Source organism: Mastomys coucha, unplaced genomic scaffold, assembly GCF_008632895.1.
Source record: "Mastomys coucha isolate ucsf_1 unplaced genomic scaffold, UCSF_Mcou_1 pScaffold12, whole genome shotgun sequence".
In the NCBI taxonomy this organism is placed as follows: domain Eukaryota; kingdom Metazoa; phylum Chordata; class Mammalia; order Rodentia; family Muridae; genus Mastomys; species Mastomys coucha.
Window position 1 is genome coordinate 524798 of NW_022196894.1, and position 24092 is coordinate 548889.

Consider the following 24092-nt stretch of genomic DNA (forward strand, 5'->3'; position numbering starts at 1 on the left):
CACTGTCTTTCTTTTCTTTTTTTTTTTTTCTTTTTTTAAGATTTATTTATTATATGTAAGTACACTGTAGCTGTCTTCAGACACTCCTGAAGAGGGAGTCAGATCTCGTTATGGATGGCTGTGAGCCACCAGGTGGCTGCTGGGATTTGTACTCAGGACTTTCGGAAGAACAGGCCATGCCCTTAACCACTGAGCCATCTCTCCAGCCCTCTTTTCTTCTTTTTCAAACTGAACTTTTTCTTTGGTATTCAATGACACTACCAATAATACAAGAATCCTAAAGAACACACTCTGTGAAAAAAGATGTCTCAAGGATACACATTGACTTAATATATTATCTGTACTCCTATACTATGACACTTGTGCTTCACAAGAGAGGTGTCCAGGAATCTCATTCTTACTTGGAGATGTCTCTGTTCAGGGTACTCAAGTTAGGAGTCTCCTGGACCATGCAGATTCTCCTAATTCTGGATAACTAACTAGATAAATACCATTTCCCACCTATAGGTTCAACAGCTGCTTAGCAACATACCCTGCTATTAGCAGACTCATACATGTCTCCCTCCACTTTCTTAGCATAAGCAACCAGGTTCTCCATGCGGCGATCTTTCAGAGCTGCAGGGTCAGGAGTCGGGAAGATGGCTTGAACACTGAAAGGGCAATGTATTCTATCAACCTGCTATCAAGGTGGTCACAAGAGAACTAAAAAAATAAAACCAGGAATGGCTAGCTACCTGTAAAGGCCCAAATCTCACTGTTTATTCCTTGTGCATGAACATGGGAAACAATACTAACCTATACGTCTATACACCCAGTATCTACATACCAAACACAAATATGTGCTATGCCATTTTAAGAAATAGTATGATTTCAAATTGCTACTTTGAAAGTATGCATTATACAAACATCAAAGTAAGAAGAATCAATAGCTGATTAACTTCATTCCCACTCAAGACAGATAATATGGAAACAGTTTCTGTACAGAAAATAACCATCAACTACCTCTACTTACCAGACCAAAATTTCCCCAGTTTTTAGGGAGCTCTATGACTAGTCTCAAGTCATTGAACATGGTTGAGTTCAAAAGCAAAGAGGATGGGATCCTATCTCTATGCGCTCTGATGCCACTCCACAATGGGAACCAGAGCTTGAGAAAGTCAGCCTTCTTTGGTCTCTTAGCAGTGGAAATGGGTTTCTGGTTTTCCTTTCTTTTTTTGGTTTGTTTTTCGAGACTGGGTTTCTCTGTATAGCCCTGGCTATCCTTGAACTCAGAGATCTGCCTGCCTCTGCCTCCCAAGTGCTGGGATTAAAGGCGTGCACCACCACTGCCTGGCGGGGAATGGCTTTTTTTCAACAAGCATGGGCCCTGCACAGCTCTGAGCTGTTAAATTGGGGTTGAACATGCAGATAAAAAACAAAATCAAACACCTATACACCCACAAAAATTCAACAATTCCCTTAGCCACAAAATGTGACTGTGGTTTGTGAGGGTTACATACAGTTTATGGACTAGATGGCTCCGCAGGTCCTGAGTCACATGCTCATGCCAGCCTTTCCGGACACCAGTGCTGGAAGGAGGGGCTGCTGTGGGTACCGTGCTGAGGCTTCCAATGCTGCCAGAGTTTGAGCCATCATTCATCAGTGGACTAAAGAAGAAATAATGATACTTCAACCAGCTGCTCAAGTGACTCAAATGTACTTCACCTTCTTCAATCATATGACTTAAAAAGTTTAAGAGCAGCAAGTAATGTATATCCAAATGTATATTCAAAATGTTTCATTGGTTCTTTTACATTTATCACTTTAAAAGAGAGAGACAGCTCCACTGCTAAGAGAGCTGGTCTCTCCTTCAGAGAGGAGTTACCTAAACTTTGGTCTTACTTGGTAGCCCCCAAGGAAGTTGGAAGAGCTGATTCTGAAATCAAGTTTGGTGGCTGCTGATCTGTTGTTATTCCTCCTGTTGGAATACTCATTGGGTTGTTTCCTTTAAATACAAAGGAAAATGAAATCAATCCCTATACAATAAATACTTCAAGTTCCTATAATAGATAAAAAAGTGAGCATATAAAGAACTCATATAAAGAATAGCAGAATAGAAGCTCTGGAAGCGTACTTTTCATTAGTGGTCACTAATGTCAACAAATTCCATGTCAACTCCTTCCCACTCTTGCTCTATAGCCTAAAGAGAATGTACTCTAGAGGCTGCATAGTGTCCTAACCATACTCTATGGCTACTGAAAAAATGATCACTGCTCTTTTGATGCCTTCAGGTTTTCTGTTTCCTTAGTGTCAAACAACTATACTGACCTGCCTGGCACACACCTGTGTGTTGGGGCTGTTCTTACATGTCAGAGAGTAAACTTGTAAAAGTTAAGTTTAGGAGAAAAAAATAGGTGTTTTAAAAAAGTACAAACTTATAATACAATTCCAAAACAATACCATCAAATGGGGGGGGGATAGACAGAATTTGGACACCACTGATAGGGATGATTTTAATTGGTCCATCTCCACCTCTTTTTATCTCTGTCTACACTGCTGGATATCAAACTTGGAGCTTCATGTATACTAAACAAGTGCTCTACCACTGACTCACATCCCTAATCTTAACTGGTCATTTTTTTAATGACTCAATTTTGAACCTAAAAAACTAGTGCCACCAGTCACAACAACTTCATTGATAGCACTGCTCACCCTGTAAGAGTCTGAGATTAAAAAAACAGAGGAAAAATGTTAAGTAACAAAAATTGTGATTATCAACAAATGTTTAAAGCTGGCAAATGATAGGCTACAGTAACCAGAGGAAGTACTGATTTACTCAGATGCAGGTGACAGTAGCTACTAAGTGCCTACTGCTAACCAGCCTGATTCTACACAGTTACTTCCAAAGATGAGAGGACCACAAACAAAAAGACATGGCAGGACCCTACCAAGTCATTATTAAATAAGTGGCATACTTAAAGAGTTCACTCAGGTTGGATTCTGCATTCTGAGCCACAACAATGTGCTTTATAAACTGTCTAGATAAAGTGGTACACATAGAGCAAACCACTGCCTCATTGAAAATGTACTTTTTACAACCAAGTACCATCTTCCCTGCATATTTACACCTCAAGTTTTCTCTGGAAGAGTTAATCAAAAGCACTAGATCTGAAGTCAGAACAAACTGGAAACAGTCTTGGGTCCCAGTAAGCACCATCACCTTTACAATATACTCAGAGGAAGTTAGCTCTTGTGTGGTCGGTCCTTCACTCACCCAGGGCATTGAGAGTCCTCATCTGCTGGTGGGCTGGAGGCTGTGCTGGTTGCTGGCCAGGAACCTGAGGCTGCAGCTGCGTCTGAGGCTGGTTCATGTAGGGGAGTCCTAGAGCAGCATAGGCCCGCTGCATGGAGCTGGGGTCTATGGGATTCGGGTTACTTAAAGAAGTGGCATTCTGTTGCCCTGCACCAACAGAACCAATTGTGTTTTGAATTCCACTAGCTGGGGATCCCAGGATGGCTAGAACAACAAACAGACATAAAGGCAAAAAAGGTAAGTACAGGGTAGAAGCCCACAAATAAATTCTAAATAATATGAGTCAAATAAGCCTTTCAAAGATTAGGCATTAAATCTAGCAAGAAAGAAGCAGTATGGCATTCATTTATTTTGTCTAGCAGTTGTTAAGGAACAAAAATCTTAAGCAAATCCACCCTTTATGTCTAAAAGCAACCAAACAGAAAAAAATTAAAGAGATCACTTAGTAAAAATTAGTATTTATTAAAATCTAGAGATACCTAGGGAGTCAGTTACAAGGAGTGCCAAGTGTATGACAAGGCAAAATACATGATTATGAATGAATGGGTCAACAACCACCTCACAGTGAAGGAAGGAGCCTTCCTACAAGCTGCTGCCCCACCTAGCTTTTAGTATTCACTTCTGTAAACTGAGAGAAATAGGAAAGGCTAAACCTGGTTGGACACTTCTTAATAGATCTATGAGGTAATCCTCTAAATTACAAAATGGCATTTCTCTAAACTTACTTGTGTAACGACAGCATTAGCAACAGACCTTTCTTTTAAAACCCTCTTGTGGAATTCTTTTCCAGGAGAGCACCAAGCTGGACTATATTATACTTGACTGACTGACAGATGGGCCCAAAATTAACAAATGGAACAAGACTTGAGGATTCCAAATGAGCTTTAATTTATTTAGGTGTCATCTCAGTATCGCTGATATTCAGGATATGCCTCATGTAGTTGACCCAAAGCCACAAGCAGCGCATAGAGCAGGTGTCCCTCCTGGCTGTCTAACCCCAGGAATTAGAAGGAAAAAACAGTATCCACATAATAAACTCATTCCAAACTTCTTTGGTCATTTCAAGTTTAACCAATCCACCCACCCATATACTCCATTTGATGAGTTTTCTGTATGGCAAAGGTTTTCTGTCATGCTATTTTTTAATTTTTAAATTTTTTTAAAAAGAGGTCCCTTAAAAAAAAAAAACTTGTACAAAGTTTAGAGTCATGTTAAAAGTAAAATCACAAAGACACACTTTACATATTAAGCTTATAAAGTTGACATATAAAATAGTCACAAAGCCTTTCTTTTAGTTAGTAATGTTCTTACAACCAACATCTATGCAAGAATAACACAGAGCTGAAATTCTTATCAGATTAACTTAATTAAACAGAAATGTGTAAAAAGAAAAAAATTGTGGTAATTACCCATTACATACTATTAACTTTTCTAATAAGAACAAATTTCAAACTCATTAACACTCATTAGATACACTTAAACATAGCAAACAACTCATCATTATAAATAAAATGCAATTCCCAATATATACCTCAACAAGAATATAGATGAAATAGTCAAGTATACAATATCAAGATTGCACTTGAAAATATAAGCATGTACCCTGTCATCATGGTAATTTGTCAAGAAGTTATGACATAGAAAAAGAAAAAAATTATCTGGTGTATGACAAAATTCACTGGCCTCACTCATCACCAAGATATTTATTCTCATTCCCTCTCTCCCTTCCTCAGCCTGCCCTCCACCTCCATCTTCTCATAAATGTTACTTAAGTGTCCAGCCCCAGGCCAGGCCAGTTCACCTGCCCCTCAAACTAAGAAAGGACAAGCTGGCCCTCCCTCCTTAGTGAAGATGCAATGGCTGTGCTTTAATGACTTTGCCCTACTATACTCTTTCACCTGTGCATCCTGAAATGTCATCTATTTAGATAAAATGCCCACCATAGGATGAATACCATTCCTAAAGCCAGAACCATGTGTTTATGTTAAAAACATGTTCCCTAAAATTTTCATTTTGAAACAAAATATACCTAGCAGAAAATATGTAGAGATTGAGGAACTTGGCAATTTAACAATCCAGAACCAAGAAGAAGAAACCACAAAGAGACCTGACACTGAAACATAACAAAAAGGAGCTTCAAACAATGCTAGTGTATGAAAAGCACTAACATCTAGGGGTTACAAGAATTTACAGTAGGGGGATGGACTGACAGCAGTCATATAAAAGTAGCTAACAATACTCCATATCCTCTCTAAATCCCCATGGGGCCCCACAGGTCTTATCTTTAGGCATTTATACTTCCAACATTCACACTAGGCTCCCAGAAACACTGGCTAGCACAGTCTATGTATTCCTTGAGCTTAGACCTGGTGGGGAAAACAAGAGTGGTCTAATAATCACCTAACACATATCAAACCACAACTTGAGACATGGATCAGAGAAAAACCTGTTCATCCCATCCTGGGCACCACTGCGACTCTGTAAGACTCAACCTACTCTTCACCTACCCTTGTCACACAGGGCCGCTACCACTGGGAGGGTTCAGTGCCAGAGGATGTAGTGGAGGGATCTGTAGCCATCTGTCCCTTGCCTCCTCCAAGCACCTCAAGGATGAACAAGAACAGAGCCTTAAAGGCAGCAATGCTCAAGTACTTGCATCCTTGACAAAGAGCTTTCTGCACTCATAAATTGGACATGTTAACAAAGACTATCTACTTGGGCTTTTCTGAAGTTTAATGTTGTAATACACATCTCTTGGATGTCATATTATACCAATACACTAGCTGGTTTATCAGGTGGCACACCTGAACCGAGACACATCTTTGAGGAGTTTTTGGTTGTTATTTTGGTCTGTTTGTTTAGGGGTAGGGGAGACTGAGTTTTGCTATATGTACCTATGGCTAGCCTGTAACTCACTATGCAGCCCAAGGTGGCCTAAAGTTCATGGCCTCCTCCTGAGTATAGAGATTACAGGCAAGAGCCATGGTTTCTGCCTTTTCTAATGCGTGCTCAGTGCCTTTCCTGCTTCACCACTCCCTTTCCCTTTGTAGCTAATGTAAGAAGTCATAGCTTAGGAAACAAAAGGCCATGTTCATTAAGGGTTCTGTACAAGACTCACTTATCAATCTCTGAACAAGGGCAAGACAGTTTTCCCCTGTGAAGTATATATGTTGCTAACTTAAAACATTCTATTAGACAGTCAACGTCAGGCTCTAATCATTTCCAGTAAAATTGGGCTCAATTTAAAACTGACACATTAAATTTCAAACTCTGTCAGAGTGGTGGAAGACAAGTCAAAATGCAAGCTAGGCAGTTACTCTATTCACTCTTTTTTGTTTGTTTGTTTTTTTAAGACAGGGTTTCTCTGTGTAGCCCTGGCTGTCCTGGAACTCACTCTGTAGACCAGGCTGGCCTCCAATTCAGAAATCTGCCTGCCTCTGCCTCCCAAGTGCTGGGATTAAAGGCATGCGCCACCACTGCCCGGCCACTCTATTCATTCTTTTTTTTTTTTTAAAGATGTATTTATTTATCTTATTTATATGAGTACACTGTAGCTGACTTCTGATGCACCAGAAGAGGGCATCAGATCCCATTACAGATGGTTGTGAGCCTCCATGTGGTTGCTGGGATTTGAACTCAGGACCTCTGGAAGAGCAGTTAGTGTTCTTAACCACTGAGCCATCTCTCCAGCCCACCACTCTATTCACTCTTAAGATTGTTACATAAAAACAAACAAACAAAAAAAACAGTGTTAGGTTCATTCAAATCTGTACCTATTTCTGACAAGTAGAAGATACTCCCTCCCAGTCTCTCTCCTATGAATAATGCAGGGCACAATAACAAACAGAAAGTCTAGAGTGCCCAAGTTCTCAAAGGTGGCTTTCCTCAGAAGCCACAACACACAGCATGATAAGAAGCAACTGTTCTGATCAAGGAAGGGACAGTGAGCTCACGGCTCTCTTACTCTGTAAAGCTATTCAGGTCCTATTTTCCCAACCCAATCTCTATTGGTATGTTAGAGGCATCTGGGGACCACGGGGCTCTCAACTGGAACTGAGATCCTGATCAGGTGGAACCCAGAAGGTGTTCTATGAAAGTGAATTTTGAGGTTGATTTTTAACTCCATATAATAATAATAATAATAATATGATGATGATGATGATGAAGAAAGGTGTTTTAAGCAATCGAAAATGTGCCTAGAAATAGGATAAAGAGGCACTCCATGAAGTAAGGGCCAAGGTGATGAGGACACTGGAACAACACGCTAGAGGACTGCTATCACAGTCACTGGAGACTGTCGTTCTGTGGTTCAGCCCAAGCCTGGGGCTGGATCTGGGCTGTCCATGAAGCACTGGTCTAAATGCCTGTGGGGTTCAGGTAGAGAAGCCAGGGTCTTCCTCAGAGAATACTTCTATCTTTCCCTGAAGCTCTGACACAAACCTGGCACTTGTAGTCACCCAAGATGTTGCTCCATGATAACTGAACATCCAAATACAAGAGCCTATGGAGGGCCGTTCTAATTTACTCCACCATACCCAGTCAGCATTATTCCTAGGCGGGCTATGTATTCTGCTGGCTTGTTACCACCATCGTAATTTTATTGATCCTGGGTTCCATGAGCACCACTTTTCTCTATGAAGGTCTAGGCATATTCTTATTCCACAGAATACTTCACACCTATTCTTGATCTTTTAGGAGAGACCAATACTACTTTTAAAAATATGACACAGCAGCAACCTCAAAAATCCTAGAAAAGCCACTCCCCTAAATTAAAAGTTAAGCATGAAACTGAAGCTCATAATTCACTGAATTAATATCAAACAAATACAAATTAACTCAACAATAGTAGTGGTTTAATTGTTTTGGTTTGTTTTTTTGTTTTTTTTTTTTTTGAGGGGACATGGTCTAGCAATATATATTCTAAGATAGTCTAGATTTCATAATCCTCCTGCTTCAGCTTCTGGAGTACTAGAATGCCCAACCACACTAATATCTGAAGACACTGAAGGGCTGAATTCACTTTTTTCTGTAGTTCCTAGTCTGGGATTATAAACCATAAACACAATTTTCTAGAGAAAAAAGCACACTGTTAAGTATTCTCTCCAATGACCTAAATTAATTCTATCTCACACATCTAAAAGTATAGAGCCAAAAGACTCCACTCAAAATTGAAAGGTAATTTAAGAAGCATTTGGGCTGGAGCTATGGCTCAGTAGGGAAAGTGCTCGTAGCACAACCATGAGGAATGGAGCTAGAGCCTCCAACACTCACACAGAAAAGCACACTGCTGTGGTGACAGTGTGTGTCTGCAAACCTGGGGCTGAAAAGGCAAAGACAGGCAGATTCTAGGGGATCATTGAGAAACTATCTCAAATAAAAAAAATTAAGGTAGAGGGTGATTAGAACAAGACACCACGTGACTTCTAGTTTCCACAGGCTCACAGATGAGCAAAATCACGTATAGATATATATACTAGTTAAAATTTTAAAAAGGAGCATTACATTTTTACTTTTTTTTTCCACTAGAGATTTTTGTGCAGAGATCATCCCAACTCTGTGACTTTATATTATCAACATCCCATCTCCCTACCCCACCAACACCTCACGATATGACTAGTAGAAACACTGTGGTTTACCACTTGAGAAAGCATGCGTTGAATCAATTTTCATACTTAAGCAGTTATAAGGACATTAAGAAAAACAAACCATGTTTCTTTTTTTCTCCCTCTTGAACAAAAACCATAAGTATTTCTTAAAAAGAGAAATTGCAAAGGTTTACAATTTTAATAACAATATGTACATATTAAGCTCAAAAGATCCCTCATAGTCATATCCCAAAATTAAAAGTTAAAGATGAAATCCTAGCTCATTATTCATGGAATTAATAAGACCCAGTATCCCAGAACTTTTATTTTATGTAAGAAATGTCCAGAAAAAAATCATATATTAAAAATTCAGGAGTTGGCTCAGAAGCTGAAGTACTTGTCAGTCAAGTGTAAGGACCTGAGTTCAAATTTCCATAGCTTGCGTAAAACCCAGCCATGGCAATATGCATGTAATCCCAGTTCAAATGCCAGGTGGAGACAGAAGAATCTCTAGATACTCACAGGTTACCCAGCTTATATATACAGCACACATACACAACAAAGACCTAGCCTCAAAACAAAGTAAAGAGTAAGAACCAACACTTCTGACCTCTACCACAAGCTGTGGCAAATGAGTGACCATACTCACATGTACAAGTACACACCCACCTCCAATATGTATATACAAAAAGAATATCTTAACAGATTCAAAAAACTAAGTTTTCAAAGAAGCTTAATTGTGGCACATCTGTAAGGGAAGAAGATATCAAGCCCCAACACCCTGCTTTTTTCCAATGAAGCATGCTATAAAGTGTGAATCAGCTCACAGGAAGAAAAGTTGGATTCATAAGAGATCAAAGAGCCAGCAATGGCACTCCATCCCACAGTACTCTTAGATTAGAGTGATTTGCCATGTACAGCCAGTCAGGAAGAAAGCAGCACATGTTTACCAGGCAGGTGAAGATATTCAAGAAGATGTTCTAAGTGAAGAACACTGAGAACACTGGGGAGAGGTAAGACGGTGAAAGATGAGAAAGACTGCCACCCTAAAAGATCACTAAAGAAGGGTATGCCTTCAATTAAGCATGCCCACCCAAAGGCACTTTCTAAATGTACAAATGAGGGGCATAGCCAAAGACCACAGTGTAGCCTCTGAGACTGAGATGACAGCAAAGGTTCTTAAAACTGGGAAGAGGCATTCATATCCTTCCTAATGCTCGGATGTCTAACAACAGCAGGGATCCAGGGGCCACATGTAGTAAAGAGCAACCAGTGCCATCAAGGACTACACAGATGACTCAGGAGACAACAGAACAATGGAGATGAGCAGGATGTGTCAATCCTGAGGCTGAGATTCCCAGTCTAAAGTTCAATAAATTGATATACCAGCAGATGTGGAAACTGCTTAAGCAAAAGTTTATCAGATTCTTGTACTGATAAAACCTAACAGATTATTCACAAAAAAAGGTGTCCCTCTACTGCCCCCTGATGTCACTGTCCTTGTGGGTAACCTGGCATTCAAATCCTCATACTAAGTATTTGTCAAAAAATACCAAATCTCCCTGAGAGCCATTTGATGGAAATGACCTTGCTGCTTTGCACTCATTCAAGTGCGTGTATGTGAGTGGGTGGAGGGAAACGAAAGCCCAGCAAGGCCATGGCTACTTGCAAAGTTCACTGAAAGCCCATCTACCCACTGTGCTTGGCTGCACTGGGTCGCTGTCGGCCCTACCTCACCCAGCATGTCGTGCTGGAGACCCTTGCCCACTAGCTCCCTACTCTCAGCATCCTCTTAAGAACAGTTTCTAGTCTCATCTCCGAGCTTCTCTGCCCACGTGCTCACTTACTTTGTTGGTTTCGCTTGTCACTGGCATTTTTCAAAGGGAGGCAAACAGGACAGTCATGTCGTGTGCAGTTCTTCCAATGAGAGATGATTTGTCGTGAAGATGCACAATGGGCAACTATGACCAGAAAAACAACGAGATGTTATTTTTCTATCCAAATCGTCACACTTTCAATCACACCTAAATTATAATGCCAGATTCCATTAAAAAAAAAAATGGTAACAAGTGCAACCATAACACAGTACAGGCAGTCCTTAACTTACAAACAGGCTGTCCAAAAAGTTTGTAAGTTGACTGTCAGTAATTCCAGCCAAAAAATTCCCATAGTAGCAATGTTATGAATGATGGGTGATTAAGGTTCTGCCCACAAAATAGAACAAAAGCCATCAACCCCTGAAATACCAAGCATCTACAATGAAAGGTAGAACAGAGTTCTACAATGTAACCATTAAAAATAAAAACATTACATTATATTTAAGGATGAAACTAGCTAAGAACTACCAATGAAGAAATACAGATAGAGAAGCCAATGAGAAGTCTGTAGAGATTCTAAAAGGAACTCAGGTTACTTTGTAAAGTACTTGAGAAAGTAACTGACCCTGTATATTTCCCATCTTCATATTCTCAAGGTTAATCTTGCCCTGTTCTGTGTTTCCATCACGATCAGGGTGATTTCAGGGATTCACAAAGAAACCATGGGACACAGGGGAGAGCAGGAAGATATTTCACCCAAGGTTTATGAACACAAGAAAGAAGGAAAGAGAATAAAGATTACAAGAAAGCATGACTGTCGACAGGAAACACTACCTTCAGTGAGACTGAGGCATGTGGTAAAAATAAACTTTAGAAAGGAGAGCACACAATGCATGTACTTGAAAAATTGTAATTGTCTCCCTCCCTAGGGATGATGACTTGAATGCCATCAGAGCAGCCTCAAGACAGAGGGCAGAGGAGCAAGGTAGTGGGTCAACTGATAATAACCACAAGACAGATGCTGGGAGTGTGGAGAAAAGGTGTGTGCCTGCCTGTGTGTACTACTGCCCCAAACAACCACAATATAAACATTAATGAGGAGTCCTCAAGAAGTAACAGAGAAGTCCTTCATGAAAGGAAGAAGAAAAAGAACAAACCCGGGGCACAGCATGTGCTTCATGCAGAAGCAGTTCAGAGTATCAGAACACCAAACCACCTGTCCCCTCAGCAGGTGAACTTTTCAGTGACAGCTGAGTGCCACATGTGGGGACTGTGGAAACAACATATTCTAGGTCACACCAAAGGAGGCCAGCACCTAGCCAGTGCAGGATTCCAACCACCAAAGCTGCTAAAAAATAATAAAGACAAAGTCCACCCTAACAACAGCCACTAACTAGTTCAGAAAAGGGCACTTACCTTGGCAGGCTTTCCCAGCCTGGCAATGTGTCATGTGATTCAAAACATTTTTCATGGTCCGACAGTGTGGGAGAGAACAGGCTCGAACCTCTCCATTCGCTTGCTCTCGTCTCTGACACTTGTGGGCGTGAAGCAGTAGAACCAGCTGCTGCTGTATCAGTTTGCGTTTCTCAGGGTCTGCTGTGGGGCCTGTTGCAATTCCTTGTGTGGGTACAATTCCCACTGATGTTTGCAACTGGGACTAAAATAAAACAAAGTAACAAAAATACCTTATTAAGTTTTTAGAATTTTGATTCACTCTAATTTATTAGGAAAGTTCATGAACAACATAACCAAAATAATTGGTATAGTTTTCTTTAATCTACCAAAACATTGAGAAGATCCAAACACAAAAATCAACCTAACTCAGAAGCAAAGCTGACTCACCATCATTTGAATAATTATCATCCAAATAACAACAAGCAGAAACAACACCTGCTCTACACTACAGCAACACAAACTGAATCTACCCCACTGTAAAGCGTGGGTCAGCGGACCCAAAGGATACTACTGCTTCTTTAGGTCCCAAAGAGCAAACTGTTGGCAACTTTGCATGGTTCAACCTAACAAAGACTGCCTTGAAGAAGTGCAGTCCACAGCTGAGGATCAGAGCCACCTTTGAAGGGTGTCTCTGCACCATCCTCAGTTTTACACCTCATTGTAGCACACGCAGAGGACAACACATGCAGTTTCACTTCTCTGTGGTCACCACTTTTAGAAAGGCATGATATACTTACTGAAAACACAACAATGAAGTATGGTTTTTAAAGCTTTCTTAAGAAAGAAGTGTTTTGTCTTTCATTTAAATTTTCACCCATAAAAGATATTTGGCAATCTACTAAAACTACAGAAACTGAGTTGGATCATTTTCATCTGTCTGAACAAGTGTGATGAACATAACTCTTGACTACAAGGCCTGTGGGCTCTTGCTCTTTACAAATCACCAATACTATTCACAGGCGCATACAGGTTTACCAAAAAAGAAAACTATAATGTCTATAATATACACTATGTCATCCATACACCAAGGGTTTCTGATCCTTAAATATTCTGATAATCCCAATTTGAGTCACTAACATTGATTTATCTTTTGTATTTTGTTTTAATATAAGAAACATTGGGGCTGGCAAGGCACTTGCTGCCAAGGCTAATGACTAGTTAGATCCCCAAGTATCTATATGGTGGGAGGAAAGAACTAACGTATAAGCTGACCTGACCTCCATAAAAACATATCAAACATAAAAAAATTAGATTAATATTACATGTAAGTGTTTTGTTTGCACGTATGTCTATGTACCATGTGCATACACATTTGGTATCCACAAAGGTCAGATGGATGCATAAGATCCTCTGGACCTGGAATTACGGATAATTATCAACTACTGTATGGGTACTAGGAAGCAAATTTGCATTCTCTGCAAGAGCAAGTACTCTTAACCCCTGATTCATCTCTCCAGCCTCAATTTAAAATTAAAAAACAAAACAAAAACCATAACTATGTGTACACAATTAGGAGAGAAAAACTGCAAAAATATTTAAGTGTGTTATGTGTTCACATGTGTGTATAGAAGCCAGGTTAACAAGGGATGTTTTCCACCTTGTTTAATGAGAGAAATTTTTGAATTTCTATGGAGAAAATTTCTCAAACCTGAAGCTGTGGTTTCAGGTAGACTGCCTGTGAGCTCCAGTGATCTTCCTGTCTGCCCTAGCAGTACTGGGCTAAACAGGGATTTAAAAAATGTAGGTCCTTTAGGTCTAAACTCAAATGCTTGTGTAGGCACTTACTAATTGAGACATCTCCCCAGCACTGGCTGGCTGGTCCACCTTTTACAAAGTTCCCAGAAACCAAGAGGCAAATCTAATTGCTTCTCCCAGGGTGGCATTTAACAAGCAACAGAGGGCTGCAGGTGGCCTTTCAACTTAAACATCCAGTCCCTACTACTCAGAAAGTCACCAAGAAATCAATAGAGGGAAGGGGCTTAGAAAAGACCTTCCCTTTAAAGCACAAAAAGTGGCAAGATGGTTCAGTGGTGGGAAGAGAGAACCAACTCCCAAAAGTTGCCTTCTGACCTCCACACATGCATCATGAGATAGTATGAACACATGCACACACATACACACACACACATACACACACACACACACAAACACACACGCGCGCGCGCGCGCGCAACACAAAAATTTTTAAAGAATGGCACAAACACAAAAGTGTTGCTTCTCAAAAGTAACCCTCACAGTTTATACAATTTTTGCAATAGTTTAGAAATTTGAAAATGGTTAAAAAAAATAGAAGGGGTAGCTAGAGAAATGGCTCAACAGTTAAGAGCACGGACTGTTCTTTCAGAGGACAGGGATTTGAGTCCTAGCACCCACAAGGCTGCTCATAACTGTCTATAACTCCAATTCAGAAGATCCAAGCACACATGAGCTATACACTTGTACAGATTTGTAACTTTTTATTTAAAAAAATAAATAAAAGGGTACTGGGTGTGATGGTGCATGCCTTTATCCCATCACTCAGAGGCAGAAGCAGGCAGATCTCTGAATTTGAGGCTGGCTTGATGTACATAGAAAATCCCAGTGGAATCGGAAAGAATAGGGGAAAATTAGTTGTAAATCATAGGTCTTGTTAATACCCAGCCGAAACCAAAAACACTAAGAAAAAAAAAAAAAAACCAAAACTCACAGACTCTTAAAATCTATTAGTAAAAGACAATTTTAAAAAGTGCAAAGGATCTGACTAGATATTTCTCAAAAATAAAAATAAATGACCAATGCAGACATTAAGCATTACTATTACAGAAATGTGAATCAAACTAGGCCTGGTGGCCTACACATCTTTAATTCCAGCACTCAGGAGGTAGGCAGGCAGGTCTCTGTGAGTTTGAGGCCATCCTTGTCTACATAGTGAGTTCCAGGACTGCCAGGTCTATGTATAGAGACCCTATCTCAAAAAAAGGGTGAGGTGGGAGAAGATCAAAGCCACAGAGTATAGCTTTAGAACCAACAAGAGATGGATGTTAACAGCAGTGGTCCAGTAGAGGATGACATGGAAGAACTGGACACACATCACTGGAAAGAACCTAAGTTGCTGGGAAAATGTCTAGCAGTTCCTCAACACAAACCAGGACACCACTCTGCACTCCTGGGCACACATCCAAGGTAATTAAAAGGACATGGTCATACACAAATGTGTTAAAGAAAAAGTTCACAGCAGTATAACTTATAACAACCAGAAACACAAAACAACCCAAGTGTTCATCAAGAGAAGAATAAAATGTGTTCTACTCTTAACTAGAATATTTTTCTAACCATTAAAAAATGACATGTGTGATTTGATGTGCCAGGGTGAAGTGATATGGGGGGAGGGGTTCCTCCTCCTTGGAGGAGAAAGTGTAGGGAATGGGGAAGAGCTGTGTGAGGGGGACTGGAAGGAGAAGGGGAGGTGATATTAGGATGCAGAGTGAATGAGTGAGTGAAGAAAACCAGAAATGACACACGGGGTGGGGTTGGGGGACCATATTCTGTTTAATGTTCAGGAATGCACAGGAATAGAATATATATCTAAGATTGACTAAAGCTGAGGATTCTGAAGAACTGGAAGAGTAGCTGCTTAATGGTACAGGGTTTCCTTTTGGGATGATGAAAACATCCCAAACTGACTAAGACCATGGTTACACAAAGCCATAGAACTGAGCATTTTACCAGAAAGAATGTTATATGAATGACATCTTACTAAAAGCTAGGAACTTGTTTGGTTAGTTTTGTTGTTGTTTTGAGGATAACAAATAACCCGAAAGCACTATGGAGTATTAGAATGGCCTAGTCAACTTTACCTAAATTCCTAAGAGACAAAAAATTAGAATGTATCATAAAATCTGGTCAGTGGTAGTACACATCTTTAATCCCAGGTCTGTGAGTTCGGCCAGGACAGCCAGCACTGTTACATAGAAAAACCCCTTTCTTGTAGGAAAAACAACAACAAACAAACCATAAAATTACTGTTACTTAAGACAACAAACAATACTGAAGTAGAGTTGTAGTTTTGTTTTGTTTTTTGATTTTTCAAAACAGGTTTCTCTGTGTAGCTCAAGCTGTCCTAGAACTCACTCTGTAGACCACTTCAAACTCAAGAGATCTACCTGCATTGCCTCCCCAGTGCTGGGATTAAACACACCCACCACCACTACCCAGCTGACGTGTAAGTTTTAACAAAAAGCTGCTAAAAGTATATTTGGAATCTAGTAATTAGCAAAATACTATAATGCCATTCAGTTTTCCTTTATTAACTCTGAGTCTGTATCTTTTCTGAAAAAAACCTTGACAAAATCATCTAATAGTTCTGTCATGGCAGAAAGAAGAAAGGAAGGGAGGGATGAAGAATTTGGAACAATCAATAGAGAGAAACTAGAGCTGGGAAGAGAGCTGGATGAGTAAGGTGTTGGGACGAGGAGTTTGGATCCACTTTTCCCCATAACTCCTCTGCTTCTCAAGTGCTGGGGTTAAAGGTGTGAACTATCACTGCCGGGCCATCAACACTTCTTACAGTTGCTTCTGTCATGGTATTTCATCAAAACAGAAAACAAAACTAAAACATATGCGCTGTCGATCACTATAATTTAGTAGCCCATCAGTTATACCCACCAATCTATCAAACTGCCTTTACAGGCAAAAGATCTAATACTGGTGTTCCTTAGTTCTTTAAAAAATTCTAATATGAATTTTTACTAGGATTATTAGATTTGCTTAAGTTTTTTGCTTTTGTTTTGTTTTTGTTTGTTTGTTTGTTTTGAGGCTGGGTTTCACTGTCTGGAATTCTTTCTGTAGACCAGGCTGGCCTCAGACTCACATAGATCCACCTGTCTACCTCCCTAGTGCTGAGATTAAAGACATGTGCCACCACCACCCATCTTGCTTAAGTTCTGAGTAATTACCACAATCTCATTTCCTATACTCTATTCTACTACAGCTCCTTAGCCTGTGGTGGCAACCCCTTAAGAAACCACATATGTGGTTTCATAAGTATGGGTGCTGAGAACATCTGAAAGCAAGATGTTTCTGAACATTAAATGACCAAAAAGTTAATTAAAAATCAATAAATAGGGCAACAGTCCTGAGGCCTGCCTCACATTGTATGACCTCACTATAACAACCTCGCACTGAACACAAGTTGTGCACTCTATACTGCACATCTCATCATGCTTGACTTGATACCAACAAACATTGCCTGGAAAACTTCAGGCTCAAGACTGAACATACAAACTTCTGTTCAAGAAACAGAATCATTTAATTATAGAAAACAAAGACTTGGAGTATTTCTCTTCAACCATTCCTCTGTAATAATGTATCATAATGCATTTTATTTTATTTTACATGCATGGGTGCTTTGCCTAGATATGTGTCTATGCACCGCTTGTGTGCCTGGTACTTGAAGGGGCCCTGAGTTACAGGTGGTTATAAGCCACCATTAGGGAACTGAACTCAGGGTCTTCTGAAAGAACAATCAGTGCTCTTAACCTTTCTCTCTTCAGCTTCAGTGTATCAGAGTGTTTGATTTTTAAAACAGAGTCGCTGATAAGTTTTGACTTAAAAATTATCAAATTAGGGCTGGCGAGATGGCTCAGCGGGTAATAGCACTGACTGCTCTTCCAGAGGTCCTGAGTTCAAATCCCAGCAACCACATGATGGCTCACAACCACCCATAATGAAATCTGACGCCCTCCTCTGGTGTGTCTGATGACAGCAACAGTGTACTTGCATATAATAATAAATAAATCTTTAAAAAAAAATAGGTGAATTGGTGTTTAAAAAAAATTAACAAATTAAATCTTGGCTTGGGAATAGGACAGAATTTCCAAAATGTCCCCATACATACGTTTACCATTTTGCAGTATATTTACACAAAGCAGCATTTTCAGCACTGATTATAAAATCAAAATATCAACTAGAAAAATCACTGAAGATGCTCTAAACCCTGAAGATATGTAGATATAAAAACCCAAACTTATCCTGCCATCCCTCATAGAAAAGAAAGTTCTTTTCTAGTAAATGTTCAAGAATAGGCAAGGTCTTCAAAGAATTTCATGTCTCAAACTTTAGTGTTGCTTGCTCAGATTCCTTTCAGGACCCTGAAACACTGAGGACGCAAAGCTGAGGCATGAGACAGGAAAGAAAGTATTCATTGAATCTACACAGCTGTCAAGGCCTAGCATCACAGCATGTGCCTTTTATCTTGATGCTCAGAAGCCTGAAGCAGGAATTCAAGGCTAGCTTGGGCTACATAGTATGAACTGTCAACACAAGACCACCACAGCTATTAGCTAGAAGAAGAGAGAGTTACTCAAGAGACAATGAATATGAAGTGGTGAGATGGGAACATACCTATGCACCTCCTATAGTCTCTAAGAAAAGATGCTCAACCTTGACACTGTAACATGATTCTGCCATTTAAAAACATGTTGGATGACAGTCAAGTCTGTCCTGGGATACACATAGCCCACAGGCTGCAGGCTGAACATGATTATGCAAATCATCTTCAGATTACTTAAACTAGATACAATGAAAAGTCTAAATAAATAGTTCTTATACCATACTGTTTGGAGAATGAAAACAAGAAAAATTTTGTATGCAGTTCACACAGACACATGTGAGGTTTATTGGATTCACGGATGTAGGCCAATTGTACTCATAGAGGAGATGCAGGCCTTCATGAAGCTCTTGACTGCTAAACCAGGTCCTTGCCAATGCCCAATGCATTAACCAGACCCAAGAGAAAGAAAACAAAACATAGCAAATAAAAGCTGAAAGAAGTAAGGCAAATCCATCCACAGGGCACAGCTGGCCATTTGGCCAACATTGTGAACAATGGCTGTCATACACTTTATTTAAATCGGCTCTTATTAAAGGAACACACACATAACTGCAGATTCTAATATAAAAGGACTACTTACTTACTCAGCCATCTATTTGAGAAGTATCTGAATTTCATCAAAGGGGCTTAGGTACCATAAGCTGGGAAACTAATCAAGAAACACAATGAAGTTTCAGAGTGACCACAGAAACAAACTTCTAGCCTTTTTCCTGGAGGATTCTGAATCTGATAGATGAGGTAAGGCTCAAGAATGCCCCATCATCAGCATGCACACTGAGATGCAAAGCTACTTCCTGAAGCCCAGGACACATGGCAACAAAGTCCAGCATCCCTGGCTTACTACTCAGATGCTGCCAGCAACACTGTATCAATTGGGCTATTTTGACAGGATGCGGAAGACAGTGCTACAAACTCTCCTCTGTCTGAAAATTCCTCTGACCAGCCACATTTTCCTCCCATTTAGAGATAGCTGTCTATCAGTTAACTGTCTGGGTCCTGTCCAAACCTCTACCTCAAAATTTTAACATACAATCAAAACAAAGTATAACATCATTCTCATGAGCAATTTTAAGTAAGCTAAGCAAGCAGCACACCAGATGAATCTCCTACCTCACATCCTTAAGAATGCTGAAGTCTCTAGTGCTTTTTTTTATTTCAAAAAAAAAAAAAAAAAAAAACCTACATATTGGAACTTCCTATCAGAAAGTAACCCCACAGAGACCTGTTAGGCCATGGAGATGCAGCTCCTTTTTTCTTAAACATTCTCTGCCCAAGACAAGTCCTACTTAAAAGATTGATCTATGAAAATGGCTGCAAACCCAATCCAAAGCTTAGGGCAAAATGTCACCAGGAATCAAGTGCTGTTCTTGAAAATAAAGAGCAACTCACTGTTCGTATTTCTCTTCAGGGAAGGTTCACACATACCTCAAAACCAAAATACAGATTGGCAACATACTCTTCACCTCTGACAAAAGCATTTCTCTTCCTTTATCAGTAAATTATAAGTAGTTTAAAAATCTTTAGGCCCACATAGTGTGCTAGAACATTATACAATATATTTATTTCAGTCTTCTTAGTTTACAAACATGTGAAGCAGTATACATACTGTAATTAAATTTAATGTGTGACTAAATCTAATATGATTGCTGATTTTAGAAGTTATCTTTCTGCAGAGAAGTACCTCTGAGAATCCTAAAATCATTAAAATTGTAAGACATTACTCACAAATCTAAAAAATCTCTATAGAGAGATTCTAAAGAAAAAGACCAGAAGCAGAGTTACAATGAGAAATATCTGAAAATTTAAGAACATGTCTATTTCCTCTTGAATATATCCTCAAAAATGAGCCTGGCAGTGATGGCACAGGCCTTTAATCCCAGCACTTGGGAGGCAGAGGCAGGCAGATTTCCGAGTTTGAGGCCAGCCTGATCTACAGAGTGAGTTCCAGGACAGTCAAAGCAGAGAAACCCTGTCTCAAAAAACAAAAACAAAAAATAAAAAACAAAACAAAACAAAACAAAACTGGACGCTACCACATTGTCTACCAGGGTCTCTGGTTTCTAGTACTTTGCAGCTCCCAACACCAAAGCACTGGGAGTCACAGAGGTGACTATAAGGTCTTCAAGCATGGAAGTCACACATATTCATCAGCACAGGATGGACCATTTTAAGCTGGTTTTCATGTCTTAATGATGCTCATTAGCTTCCTCTTAATCTCAACTGACACCAAATCCATGTTCCAAAGGTCCCTTCTCTACTAGTAGTGAATTATCCCCCTACAATCTCCTATACCAGCCTTTTTTCTTCTTCTCCCTAGCTGGAGATCTATTTGTTGCTCTCCCTGGGCCACATCATAAAGTATCTCTATACTGCCAGTGATTCAAGATGACCAGCAGTTCCACTATTCATTCACACCACCCACTTACTTGCTATCCTCTCTTGGAATGCAGAGTACAGTACCTATACCTTTGTTCCCTCCCTCAAGCCTGCTCCTCTTCCAGCTCTGTAAAGGACACCTTTTCAGTAGATAATCTACCTAAATGATAACCTTGTTTTTTCTCCTAACCCACGGGACCAACTATATCCAGGCCACTAGCACCTCCACAAAGTAGCTAGGGGGAAAAAATAACTTTTGAATGACTTAAAAAGAAAAACAAAAACTTCAACTTATTTCCCTGTAAACTGACAGCTCTCCTTTGATTCAAGATTCCTACCTTCACTCCAGCTTTAAAATATGTGTGTGTGTGTGTGTGTGTGTGTATGTATGTATGTATGTATTTTTTATTTGTATGGGTGTTTTTGCCTGCATGTACGTCTACTACTACATGAATGCCTAGTGCTCATTGAGCCAGGAAATGAAATCCCCTGGAACTGGAATTTAAGATGCTTGTGAGGCACCGTAAGGGTGCTAGGAATTAAAATCCACTACTGAGGAAGAATAGTCAATGCTCTTAACTGCTGAGCCATTTCTCCACACCAACTGCAAAATGATTTTTGCTTGGTCCCCAACTCTGTACACTCCTACTTGGCCCCTTCCTAAGAGTCACCGTTCAAAAATACTAGCTTTCTACTACTCCTACCAAAGTCAATATCCTTCTATCACTCCATGGGTCGTGACCCCTTCATAGGGGTTGCCTAAGACCATCAGAAGACACGTATATTTAGATTCATAACAGTAGCAAAATTATAGTTATGAAGAAGCAACGAAAATAATTTTATGGCTGGGAGGGTCACCACAACATATGAACTGTATTAAAGGGTCATTGCATTAGGAAGGATGAGAACCACTACTCTGGAGTCTCTGTAGCATCATCTTCAAATCTCCTTGCTTGGATGAGGCCTTTTCTGATGCTTCCACCTAAGAAGGTCTTTGTGTTCATCTCAACTACTGCATGGTACACAGGGGTTTTCTAATTGTTTTCCACTGAAGAGCAAACTGCCCTCTAGGCTCCCCTCCTGTACCTAAACCCATTGCAGGCCACAACAAACATGTCAAACAAAAGAATCAAATAAGTGAGTGAATATCTTCCCATTCTCAACCCCAGAGAGAAAAGCTGAAGTCATGCAAGAAGAAAGAAAAAGAATCCCTTAGCCCAAAACTATGAGGCTTCAGTTACCCAGTGAAGAACTTAACCTGCATAATCTGGCATCAGTGTCCCTAACCTGAACTATTTGGTACCAATGTCAAACAACTCCTAAAAATTAGCTCTTGTGCTGGCTAATTTTTTAATCAACTTTTAGACAAGCTTAGGTCATTCTGAAAAGAGGGACCCTCAACTGAGAAAATACCTCTACAAGACTGGCCTGTAAGCAATTCTGTGGGGGCATCTTCTTGATTAATGACTGGTGTGAAAGGGTTCAGTTCCATTATAGGTGATGCCTACAGGTCTTAAAAAGCACACTGAGCAAGCCACAAGGAATAAGCCAGTAAGCAGCATTCTTCCATGATCTCTGCTTCTCTCAACAGCAGACAGTGATGTGGAAATGTAAGCCAAATAAAGCCTTTTCTCCCCAAGTTTACTGAAAATCACCGAAATAGGAAACAACCAAAACAATTCTCAAAGTCTGTTTCCTCCCATCCCAAAAGAGGGAGAAGGCCATTACATTCAGGGCATCATATCTTCCTTTTTTAATGTAACAGAGATCTATTTTTTATAACAATATTTCCTTGCCATGTGAAAATCTGTCATATTAATATACCAGATATAATAGAGAAATTCAAGAAAAATCACAAAACACACTCAAGAAACTGCAAACAAACTGTGCAAGCACAGGCTAGGTAGGAAAGCCACTTCCTGGGGACTCAGGGCTGCTAAAACATCTGGGTATATAATTAAAAAGAACTCTGCAAAAAGGAAGCCACATAGCCATGAACAAGTGAGACTCCCCCAGAACCTTAATGTTCTCACCACCAAATGAGACCTGTTGATGATGCTGCAAGAAGCCACTGCAGGAATAAAGACATTTGTAGCCTGTGCCTTAACGCCTTTATCAGTCCCACCTCAATGTTCTACTAAGGGTTATTCCTCATGAGCACATGGCCTGGCCCACTCTGTATCTCCAGAATAAACAGTACAAAAGCAGCAAAAGACCTAGGTTACCCGCAAGACATCCAGGAATCTTTCTCTAAACATGACCTTTTATAAGAAAGCTGGCCTGAGTGAACACTACAGCTTCTGCGGACGAAAATGCTTCCTTAGTTTACTATGGTTTTGAGGGGGTTAAGGAAAACAGTGTTGACTGAATTCTTCCAAAATCCCAGAAAACAAACAAAAGAATGAGACACACTGCTCTTATTGCTCCTGACCATTCTTCAAAACAGGGGTTTTCAACAGGAAAAGCTGTACCCCAAAGAACCCATTTTTTTCAGTGCCTTAAGATACTAGATTGTAACGACCAGGACAGAAGCTATGGATAGTGGGCCAGGGTTACTGCCAAACATTACCAAGGTTCCAAGTGGCCCTATAGGAGAACACTGGTCAATGCTGAGACTGCAAAGAGCCTTGCTCTAGTCCTGAAAGGAGAAGGCCAGGCCCTCTGCCTAGTCCCTCTTTGCGACCCTTGGCCACACTACACTTAGCAAGTTTTGGTCTCCAAAGTCGCAGCCAAGACTGGCAGAGGAAGCTGGAGCACAGGGATTTTATCATTCTGGAGTAATGGTGGAGAAGGGAACATAAGAAGGCAAGAGAAACATTTAAAAGCTGAAAGGGAAGGAGACATTTTCAGGGATTCCTGTGTATAAAACAGAGAACATCATGGAAAAATAATTTTTTTTTTTTCACTGAAGTCTAAATGTGTGCCTAGCTACCAAGCAGGCCCAGGCAAGGCAGCCTGGAGTTCATGGCACTGTTTTTGCAGGGAGAACTGAAAACAAAGCATGAGAGAGTGGGGCCAGGCAGTATATAAGCTGACTCTAAGACTGTTTCCAGAACCCTGACAACCAAAAGCTACTCAAAGGAAGGTAGCAGACCAGGAGAGCTAAGGGGACTGTCCTGAGAACACAGAACAGAAAATCCTCAGTGGTTCTGAAAATAGGCAGGTTTTACAGCTTTGAAAGAGGATGGGGTAGAGAG

General features: G+C 40.2%; 1 protein-coding gene across 4 annotated transcripts in view; it reads right to left on the reverse strand.

Annotated features, from left to right (window-relative positions):
- Positions 1–24092, reverse strand: part of Crebbp (CREB binding protein) — a 120438-nt gene that overhangs the window by 39778 nt on the left and 56568 nt on the right. For 2 of the 4 annotated variants that reach the window (XM_031361015.1, XM_031361012.1), the window contains exons 4-9: positions 12111–12351; positions 10725–10838; positions 3254–3496; positions 1882–1984; positions 1500–1646; positions 533–650 (exon numbers count right to left, since the gene is read on the reverse strand). In XM_031361015.1, coding sequence (XP_031216875.1) covers positions 533–650; positions 1500–1646; positions 1882–1984; positions 3254–3496; positions 10725–10838; positions 12111–12351 — 966 coding nt within the window. The remainder of the gene's footprint in view (positions 1–532; positions 651–1499; positions 1647–1881; positions 1985–3253; positions 3497–10724; positions 10839–12110; positions 12352–24092) is intronic. The other 2 variants (XM_031361019.1, XM_031361017.1) reach the window with 1 other exon arrangement.